Source organism: Pituophis catenifer, unplaced genomic scaffold, assembly GCF_029215685.1.
Source record: "Pituophis catenifer annectens isolate HBS135680 unplaced genomic scaffold, rPitCat1.0.hap2 SCAF_1, whole genome shotgun sequence".
Taxonomy (NCBI): domain Eukaryota; kingdom Metazoa; phylum Chordata; class Lepidosauria; order Squamata; family Colubridae; genus Pituophis; species Pituophis catenifer.
The window spans coordinates 110,756,452-110,767,676 of NW_027256881.1; the positions used below are offsets into that span (position 1 = coordinate 110,756,452).

The 11,225-nt window shown below is 38.4% G+C and overlaps 1 protein-coding gene across 1 annotated transcript; it reads right to left on the minus strand.

Annotated features, from left to right (window-relative positions):
* Window positions 1-1,106: 1,106 nt before the first annotated feature.
* Window positions 1,107-8,151, minus strand: GJA10 (gap junction protein alpha 10). The gene is made up of 3 exons (XM_070953966.1): window positions 8,094-8,151; window positions 5,512-7,056; window positions 1,107-1,803 (listed from the first exon to the last, which is right to left on the minus strand). The coding sequence occupies exons 2-3, from the start codon at window positions 7,042-7,044 to the stop codon at window positions 1,765-1,767; spliced, it is 1,572 nt and encodes a 523-aa protein (XP_070810067.1). The 5' UTR covers window positions 7,045-7,056; window positions 8,094-8,151; the 3' UTR covers window positions 1,107-1,764.
* Window positions 8,152-11,225: the final 3,074 nt, after the last annotated feature.

Below are 11,225 nucleotides of genomic sequence, written 5' to 3' on the forward strand. Positions count from 1 at the left end.
GTTAACTTTCTGAGCAGTTTGGCAAACTAGTTGTTGAAAGAAATCATTAGGGCAGAGAACCGGTTGTTAAATTACTTGAATCCCACCACTGCGTGAGATACTAGAGAGAAGAGCGTGATGGAGCAAATTCAGAAAAAGGAGAAGAGATGCATAGAAAAGAAAGATAAAGGAAAAAGCTAGCTTATACAGGTAGCCCTCGATTTACAACAGTTCATTCAGTGACCATTCAAAGTTACACCACCACTGAAAAAAGTAACTTACGACCGTTTTTCACAGTTATAACCTTTGCAGCGTCCCCATGATCATGTGATCAAAATTCAGATGCTTGGTAAGTGGTTCATACTTATGACTATTGCAGCGTCCCAGGGTCACGTGATCCCCTTTTGGTGTCCTTCTGATAAGCAAAGTCAATGGGAAAGCCAGATTCACTAAACAACTGGGTTACTAACTTATCAACTGCAGTGATTCACTTAACAAATGTGGCAAGAGACGTCATAAAATGGGGACAAAGTCACAACAGAAATTCTGGACTCAGTTGTGCTCGTAAGTCGAGGACTACCTGTAATGAATATTTTCTTTCTTGCAATAGAGGCCCTTTTCTTAAGTTATGCTCCTCAGGTAATTTGAGCTTGCCTTACTAAGAGCAGCCTTCCTGTTTTCCTTTCTAGCTGGCAATGTTCAGACTTTTCAATAAGAAAGGATATATGTAAAGTAACAGATCTTCGCATTTTTTTTTCCTCTTCTTTTATTCTGCTTGTCTGGAATGCAGCTTTATTACTTATAAGGAAGCCTTCTCCCCAGGCAACTGATTTCTTCCCTTGTGCTACATTATTGATAGTTTATTTTTTAATGCAAGTCTACCTCCCACCCTCCCTGCCTTGTTTTCCCATACATTATTGGGGACAGGAATTGCTCTGGGTTGAAAAACCCAGAACAATCCCTATGTGCATTGAAACCCAATTATTTTGAAAGCAGCAGCAAAAAAGGCTGTGAAGCCTTTATGCTGGAAGCTGCCAAAGTAGGGGGGAAATGTAAATTGTTTCTTTGGAAATCTTGTAATTGGAATAAACAAAACCCCCCTCCTCTGAAGGAGGAGTATTCCCTCCTTAAAAAATTAAAACTGTTCAACCCATATCTATTTATATATTTGGAAGCCGCCAAGAAACAAAGTAATACTAACAAGCCCTTCGAAAAATATAAGATTAGCACGTTGAAGGGTCTGGGAAGAGAAACACAGCTGCACATATCCAGGTTGGATTTAAGCATCTTTGTTAACGTGCATCTTAGTGGTGGAAAGTTCTAGTGAGGCGCTTTCATTTTTTATTCATCAGGTCCAGCGAGGGGAAGAAAGGAAGCAGTCTCCTCTTCCTTCGCTCATCTTTATTGAAGTTTTGTGTTGTAGCAGAGCCTTGAAGTTGCGTGTTGAGCTGGATAAGAAGGTGGCAGTGCTACAAATCAAGCTATCCCTCCCTTCCACGGTCTTCACTGAGGAAAAGAAAACTCTTTTATGTCCACTGAAGCTTCTCTTACTTATGCAAGAGAGAAGGCAGTGCAACTTGAAAGAGACGGTTATGGTTCACTCTCAGCTACCAACACGGACTGCCCAGGAAAGAGAAGTTGTAGAATTCTTAAGGATCTGCCTTCAGTTGCTTTTCTCATCAGATCGGGGGAGAAAAAGGGAAATAATTCAGCTTTGTATTGGCAACGATGTGCTAATGGCAAGGGAGATTCTTGCGATTCTGTAACATCGCAGTTAAACTAGTGTTACTTTTTCATGATGGAAGAGAGCTCTAAGAGCACATTCTGAAAGAGAAAACAGGGAGAGGCTGAGTCAGCTTCTAGGACAAACACAAAACATCAGTGTAATCAGGGGTTAAAGCTAAATAGCTTTGAAGGTTATTTTAATCCAGCGGGGTCAAACTCGTAGCGTCACGCCATCGTCACGTGACATAGCACGATTTTTTTCCCCCTTTGCTAAACCAGGGGCGGGCATGGCCAGCGCATGACGCCTCCAGCCCACAGGCCACAAGTTTGACGCCCCTGTTTTAGTCAGTTACTCATTTGAAAAAAACTAGATTTTCTTTGTTCTTCTTCAGAAGGTGAACCAACCTTCTTGATCAAATCAAGATTACTCTAGCTCAGTTTCCCATTCCTCATAGTGACCGGACACAGGTATTGGCACTCTCCTGCTCTTTGTTTCCCAACAATCAGGACTCGTTCCCATTTTGGTCCTGGGTATGAGAGTTCCCTGGTGGACACCACTGAGTCACAATCGATCCTTGATGTTGATGGATCCCTTGCCTTTGGAAGCTAGCTAAGCTAAAGACCGTTTGCTACCTTGTCGGTACTATGTACTGTTAGTTATACAGTTATTAAAATAACACAATCTTCCATCAATATTGAATTGTTAATCAGCTGAATTTATTTGGATGAACCTGGGTTCTAGCATTATGAGGAAAGGACCAAAGACGACTGATATAATGATAATTAAAAATAAAAGCAAGGGAATTTCTGAGTGGTTTTGCCCTGCTCCAGTCTCCAAGCAGTGTTGCAATGTTGCTAGTCAATACTTTGCTCACTGGATGAGCAAACAAGTCCAGCAAATTGAGCTGATAAACTACAGGACCTGAAAGCAAATTGGCATTCTTGTTATCCTGCTTAGCTAGCACAAAAGCAAACTGAACCTTCTGCTTGTTAGTATTTTTTATTTATTTATTAATCAAATTTAGCCACCCATCTCATGAAATGTGACTCTCAGTGGTGGACATACCAATCAAGGTATTATAAGTAGTCCTCAACTTATGACTGGTTGGCTAGCAACCAGAGTTTTACATCAGACTTCCCCGGGGAGTATTTAATGGCCTGATTTCCAGGTTCAATGATTGCCCCCTCACAGTCACATGACTGGATTTCGAGCATTTGCAATTGGCTATTTTCACATCCTACTGTCACATGACTGGATTTTATAACATTTTTTTCTAACCGGCATTTCCTTCCAGTTTTCTGAAAAATCAGACCAAATTGAACAATTTTTCGCTTAATGACTATATAACATTCTCTTAATAATTATTGCAAAAAGGGTCATAAAATCGGGTCAGTCAGGTGATGGACCTGCTTTACAACCACAATGACTTATGGCCATAATGGGCAGGCTCCATTATGGTTATAAATAGAGGATTACCTTGTATATGGGGGCCATCTTAAATAGCTTCCGGCATAATTAAAAAGTGCATAGTTTTACAATATTAGCTAGCTTTAGCATGCTTCTGCGGACTGGTGATTTAATAAGCCACAATTCATCGATAGCTAGATGCTAATATTGATTTCAATGGGAGCATTAGGTAAATGTATATGGCCCTCCCACTAAAATCAGTAAGTATTAAAGGGGAGGTCCTTAACTAGGACTGAATCATGTTTTCTGCTCCCACAACCCAAAATTGGCTTGCTAATGTCATTTGATGCATTTTAATGTTATTATTCTGGGAAAGACTAAACAGTTGATATGCCCCCTCACAATCCATTCCCAATACACAGCACTCATCGTCTAGAAAGGCTTAGTTTCCTTATTTGACTTTTAAGGCCTACTTCAGCTATGTAGCCAAACCAGAGTGCATTGTTGTAAGAATGAACTCAGACAAGTCTTTGCTTGCATCCACTCTCTTCCTCTACGGGGGAACAAGCTTTAGGCACTGAGGATTAGATGCACCATCACAATATGGTTGCCTCAGGCATGCAGTAAATCACAAATACAGGTAGTCCTCGACTTGCAACAGTTCATTTAATGACCATTCGAAGTTACAACAGCATTGAAAAAAATGACTTATGATCATTTTTCACACTTATGATTGTTGCAGCATCCTCATGATCAAAATTCAGACACTTGGCAACTGATTCATATTTATGATGGTTGCAGTGTCCTGAGGTCATGTGATCACCTTTTGCGACCTTCTGACAGTGGTGGGTTTCAAATTTTTTTACTACCGGTTTGTGGGTGTGGCTTGGTGGGTGTGGCTTGGTGAGCGTGGCAGGGGAAGGATACTGCAAAATCCCCATTCCCTCCCGATCAGCTGGGACTCGGGAAGCAGAGAATAGATGGGGGTGGGCCCAGTCAGAATTTTTACTACTGGTTCTCCAAACTACTCAAAATTTCCACTACTGGTTCTCCAGAACTGGTCAGAACCTGCTGACACCCACCTCTGCCTTCCAACAAGCAAAGTCAATAGGGAAGCCAGATTCACTTAACAATTATGTTACTAACTTTAACAATTACAGTGATTCAGTTAACAATTGTGACAAGAAAGGATGTAAAATGGGGCAAAATTCACTTAATTGTCTTGTTTAGCAACAGAAATTTTGGACTCAATTGTGGTCATAAGTTGAGGACTACCTGAATATAACAGACAAGCAAAGTATAACTATGAAGTATAGTTTGCTCAAGAACCTGAATATAATTCAAAATTGGGCTCTGAGTCTCAAAATCCAAATTAATCCATAATCTTGGACCTACAGTTTTAAGTTCCAACAAAAGTTGTCTGGGCAGAATGGGGAAACAAAATATACATTCTTAAATAAAATGTTCTGTTATCTATTTTTCTTTCTCTTTATTACACATTCACGCTTTCTCTTCAAACATACAGAGAATTCATATCAAATATAACACATGCACATAAAAAAGAACAGATATGAAACTAAGTAAATATCAGATTAGAAGAAAATAAAGGTATAAATTTAAATTAAGAAGAGTTTAAGAAGTACCCATGCTGAAATCTCTTCAGCAATGCAAAATAGAAACTTATTTTTCCTACCTGCATATAGTTTAGAAAGTTTTGTGCAATGAATTGTTTAGAAGCCTTATCAAGACATGTGTGCATTTATGGTGTGATACACAAACTTGGCGCTTTTTTGATACACTTTATGCCTGTTTCAACTTGTAATAAAATTAGAACTATTAGAACAAATACTTTTTTTAAAAAAATATTTAAATTAAATTATTACATACCTTTTAAGGCACAATTTGGACATTACAGAAATCCTGCATTTTGGAACTTTGTCCAACAAATTAACTGTCATAACATTTTAAAAAATTAATTATTCTTGCCTTATTTCTCTCCGCCACCCATTTTTTAAAAAATAACACTCAGCTGATTTTATTCAGTATTATATAAGGAATGCCCTTCTACTGAAACAATTACATTTTTCAAACATTTCCCTTGATTTGAAAGAACCGTGTTACCTTACCACCTTTCATGTTTGAATGTTTTCACAGACAAACCCCTAAGCCCAAGGCCTAGGCTAAAAGGATACTAAAGAGCAATAACTCACACTGTAGCACAGAGGTCTTCAAACTTGGCAGCTTTAAGACTTGTGGACTTCAACTCCCAGAATTCTCCAGCCAGCTGGCTGGAGAATTCTGGGAGTTGAGGTCCACAAGTCTTAAAGCTGCCAAGTTTGAAGACCTCTGCTATAGCAGAATATAACAGTATAGCAGAAAGGTTGCTTGGGTTTACTTGCCATTGACATTCTGCGTCCCCTTGTGGTGGAAAATGAGGGTGTGATAGGAGGGCTGCTGTCATCTTGCCACTTAGCTTCCAAGACCGAACCATTCTGTGAGTCTGAGGTCACTGAGTTGATATCCAACTGGCTCTTTGACAGCATTCTGGGCAAAAGGCTGGAGTTATGGTTCTGATAAAGCATGGCGTTTGGAGAGCTGCCATTATCATCTCCTAAATCCTTGCTGCTAAGTTCCCAGCTCTGCTTCCGAAACGTTGCTTGGGGGCTCTCCCTGGGGTTGGATACTATGGAAATTTTAGAAGCGTGTGGAAGATTCTTGGACTCATCTGAAGCATTGGATTCATTCTTTCTGTAGAGGTCGACAGCCTGCCCTGCTTCCATTGGAATGTTGTCAGTGCTGCAGGGCGCAATCAGATGCTCATCATTATGGCATTGACTCATTAAGTTTGTATAATGCCTGGGGAACAGCCTGCGTTGATGTTCTCCATTCCCATTGGGGTATCCGAGATGCCCATAAGAAGGATGCGGTCGATCTGGATACTGATTGGGCCATCTTCTGCAGTTTCTGCGCCATTGTTGCTCCCCATTCCCCGGGTGCTGGCTTTGTTCAGTAAGTATATATCCTTCTTCAAGATTCAAGGAGACGGGTAGCCTCCCTTGCTCCTCTGACCTAAATTTGTAACTATCCTGGTGGGATGAATCACTCATGTTGCAAATCTGCTGTATCATTGAATTTTTCTTGGGGAAATTAAAGATAGCCTCCTCCTCTGCAGTCATCAGCTTCTTCTTGGACTTCCTGCAAAGGGTGTTTCTAATCTTCTTAATCCCCAAATAAACGATCTCCAAGAGATTCAGAAAGAGTGAAACGGCGGCAATGCTATGCATGAAAACCATGAAGATTGTTTTTTCTGTTGGCCTGGACACAAAGCAATCCACAGTGTTAGGGCAGGGTGGAAGAGTGCACTTATACAGTGGATTCATTTGAAACCCATACAAAAGATACTGGCCCACCATGAAGGCCACTTCTAAGACTGATCGGGTCAAGATATGAAGGATATAGGTCCATAGCAAAGCCCCTTGCAAGGGAGGCTTGCTTGCTTTCTTTTGTTCTTCCAGCTTCTTCAGCTGCCTCTCTATTCTCCGGTGATCTTCTATAATAGGCTCTATCTCTTTGAGCTGCTCTTTAAGGTAGGCTTTCTTCCGCTGCCTCTCTTTCTCAAGGGCTTGCAGTCTATAAATGGCATGGCCCATATAAACAAGGGAAGGAGACGAGACAAAGATGACCTGGAGCACCCAGTAGCGGATCAGAGAGATGGGGAAAGCTTTATCATAGCAGATGTTGTTACAACCCGGCTGCTCGGTGTTGCAAATAAACTCCTCTTGCTCATCATCCCAGACTTCTTCAGCAGCCACACCGAGAACCAACATGCGAAAGATGAAAAGGATGGTGAGCCAGATTTTGCCCACTATGGTGGAATGGAGATGAACTTCCTCTAAGATACTGCCCAGCAAATTCCAGTCCCCCATAGTCATGAGATCATCCCTCTAAAATGAAACAGCAGTGCGTCATTAAGAAAGCCATTTATATATTTGTGTAAGTACCAATTTAAATTGCCTGTAGTTCTATTTAATTTACTTGACGTGGATTAAAATAAGAGTGAGCAAACGATAGGCCCCATTGTTATAAAAAGGAAGCGACATCTAAAGCAGTGTAGAGGACTTAAAGAATGGCCTTAAAGATCCAGAGGAAGAACTGCTATCAAGGAGATGGTCAGATAAGTGGGGCTTGAGCCTGGGCCATGAAAATAAGTCAAGAAAACATCTAAGGCAAGTTTTTTCTTAGTTCAATGAAGCTTCTGGGTGTTGGTTCAGCAGCTTCTGGATGATCACACCGAAAACATGATTGCCATGATGGTGTGGCCAATGACTAAAAATCTGCATTTCAGAACACATCCTACTCTATAACTTCATGGAATTCTATGAAAACCAGTGGCTCTGGTTAAAAAAACCCCAAAACCCTGCAAAAATATTTATAATGGAAAAATTGGACAAGATCTTGTTTCTAACTTTGTAAAAAAAAAGCAAGTACCCTGTCAAATTAATAGATGTAATGTAAAAAAAAATGTAACATATTTAATCACAATTACCGAGGAACACTTCCAAACATCCATTACATAAATAAATAAATAAATAAAAATCTAGAAATCTATTGAGTCCTATTAAAACCATAACTGAACTCCTTTCCATTTTTTTTCTCGAAAGCTCACAAAGAGAGCATAAAGAAATTAATAATTTAATTTAAATTTGTACATAGCCCTATAATTTTCTGAAAACTATTGCCTCTCCGTTGCAATGTGTTCTATTAGCTGTCACAATGGTTAGATTCTGATGCATTTGTCTGATTTCATTTAAGTTACTATCAAATCATCTTGCGGCATTTAATTCCACAAGCTGACAACATGGTGCATGAAAAGGATCCCCTTGTGATGGAAACAGATTTCCCTGCAAAAAGACATTTATTTTTATAGGTATACATGTATAACCTCACAGATGCAGACAAAGACATACACACATTTTCTTACCTTTTCCTTGATTTCTGTCCAAGGCTGCAATTACCAGTATAACCAATGAAGTAAGAATGATCTCAAATCTGAATTGATTTCTTCTGGTCACATGGACATTAGTACAGTTTTCTTGGCAACACTACAGAAGTGGTTTGCCACTGCCTTCTTCCAGAATATTTTCCAACTTCCCAGTTTGCCTAGATGGAAAATTCAGGAAGGGTAAGAGAGAGATTTTTTTCCTTTTTGGAAAAAAAAATGCCACCAGGAGTAATGCTTTAAAATTATTAAAATTTACCATAATCTCTGTGTAATGATTGTTTAACTATATTGTTTCCTTCGCTGCTTTAGAACCTGTTTTATTCAAAGTGCCTTTATAGATTAGAATAAACAGACTGGAAATATTATTATACTATGAGCAATTTATATCAGAATGCAGGACTCATGCTAACGACTGGACTTGTAATTAAGAATGTTTTCCTCTTTGTACATTTAAAATAACTTCAGATATTATTCTACTGCTTACCATGCTCATATCTCTTGGAATACATCAAACTCGTCCCTTGAAATTACCACATGCTTTCCAGCGCTGTTAATTGCTTCGTCTTCCTCTGAACAACTTAAATCTATTTTTACGCCTGACATGACGATTGCAAATCATAATTCGTTGGCTGCTGGAATCAGTAAGTCCAAAGAATTCAAACAATTTGATGAGCTGACTGATAGGACAGAGCCACTGGTTGAAATGATCATGCAATGGAGACCGACCAAGTCATCTCCTCAGCCTTTCTGTCCACCTCATTGCTTTGCAATGCTACTGCTTATTTCATTAGGATGCAAACACTTGCTGAAATGCTAAGTAAAACAATTCATTTTGTAAAGTGAAATGAACAGCTCTGGATGTTTTCTTTACAATCTGTTCATTTTCGTGGTAATCAATGCTCAGAGATCAATCGGTCATGCCCGATTTCATAGTCTATTACACATCACCATAGATGGGTCAGACTAAAATTCTTGGGTAGAAAAATGAAACAGCAGGTCAAAGTAGAACAAGTTTTGAAAGGAGAAATCCAATTTCCCATATTTTTCATTGGCTTTGGTTACTCAAGGCCCTTACCTACTTCAAGAGATTAACGCAACAACATTCACAAAAAGGAATAAACAAGTTATATTCCCTTTTCTGGCTGCTTGGAAAGATAGCAATTAAAAGAAAAGAACAAGAGCTTCAAAGCCAATGGTGTTAATTGTTTAGCTGCTGAGTAAGAAGCAGAGATAGGAAGCGTATTAAAATCTTCAGTTTAGGGAATTGTTTGTGTTAACTATAGCCTGGTATTTTTCAGTGGTGCTTTGTGATGGTTATAGAAACCCATTTAACCCTTCATTTGCTTTAAGCCAGTTTGCAACAATGAGAGTATTTTGAAGACCTGCTATAAAATAGGGATTAAGAAATCACACAGAAAAGGGATAATCAAGCTATAATTATGTAAAAGCTTGCTTCTGAGAAGGTCCCTGATGACTTCCATGGAATTATTACATATAAGTAGGCTGAAGACTAAAACTAATATTCATAAAATCACTTTGCCTGTGGGGAGTAATTATTTATTTTCTAATTTTGTGGCCGTCCAACTCCTTAATCATACCGGGAACGTTACAAACGTTAAATTATAAACGGAGTTCATAGCCAGCTAGAAAGTCAATAAAACCAATTATAAAACCAAACTTTACTAACACGAACCATGCAATTACCCGATCCCAAAGAAATTAAAGTCTCCTTTTTTATTGAAAATTAAACTAAAATCACTGATGTGAGAGGAAAAAAAGAATTGGCTAAACAAGCAATAATTATGTTCATATGCATGACATGTTAAACATATGACTGTTTAATAGGTAATACACCACAGCCTAATACATCAACCCTTCCTATAGTTGACAGCAGTTGTTTTCTGCAGCCCACCTTCATCTTTCTTTGTTAGGCATTGATATGATAGAGTAAATAATTGGTCTATAAGGATTTTTAGAACACCCTGCACAGATAAGAGTTGGATGGATAGATACTAATAATGTATTGTGAAGTAGAATTTGGGGATCAAACTTAAAACTACATCTTTCAGTGGAATGAAAGTGCTAAGCTATACAAAAAATTGACACGAAGAATACTCATTTAAAGGAGAAAATGATACTAGGGCAAGCAAATAACATACAACTTCAAAGGTACTCATGTCCTCTTTACATGCCCTTGTCCAAAGGGAATTAAGAGTCCTTGCTCAGCAATAAAACACAGACACAAGGAATGCTGATTCAGGAAGTAGCAGCTGAGAAGCAAGGACACTCAGGATAATCTTAACAAAACATATTCTAAGATCCCATTCTTAGCGCAAGTAAGCCATTGCATTCACCCCATTATCCTGACTTAACAAGTTCTAAACTCAAATTGTTTGCTACACTAATTAAATGTGTATCATAATTTGTCTCAGTCTACAAAGAAGGAGTTTATTCCCTCCCCTCTTTTGGCTTGTCTTTACCTCTAGAACCAATCAATAAACTATTTTTACTTCAATGAAATTGTGCTGATCTCTGGTTTATATGAACTCAAAAGTTTTCCTACGATTGTCAACACCATGGTTTTCCACTTACAACATACAGCTGTGAAAACTGGAATTTTGGAAAAATTGGAATGATGAGGCTGGATGCAATTATTAAGACTATTTTGGACCACAAGAACGAATAGTTCAATATCGGATAATAATTCAATATCAATAAATCTGATTGCTATTTGTACTGCACTGCACTGGAAGTGCTAATAACTAACGTTTAAAATTTAGTTAATATTTCATCACCAATATCAATATTAATAAAATCCATTAATAATAGTATACGTAAATATTAAATATAAAGGCAAAAGTCATTAGAGAAGATCCTTGTAATGCTTGTAAAAATCAAAGGCAATTGAAAAAGAGGCTTAAAGAAGACAAAGTAGTTAGATGCTGATTATACAAATATGATCTTTTGACAACTAAAAAGGAATAATTACTGATTAAGACAATTCTCGCAAAATGATATATATTTTGTTACAAACAGTTGTGGCAGAGCCAAATGCAGGATATAGGTTTTCCAGAGATTTCTGCTTTGCCTGAAGAAATCTCTTATACTTGT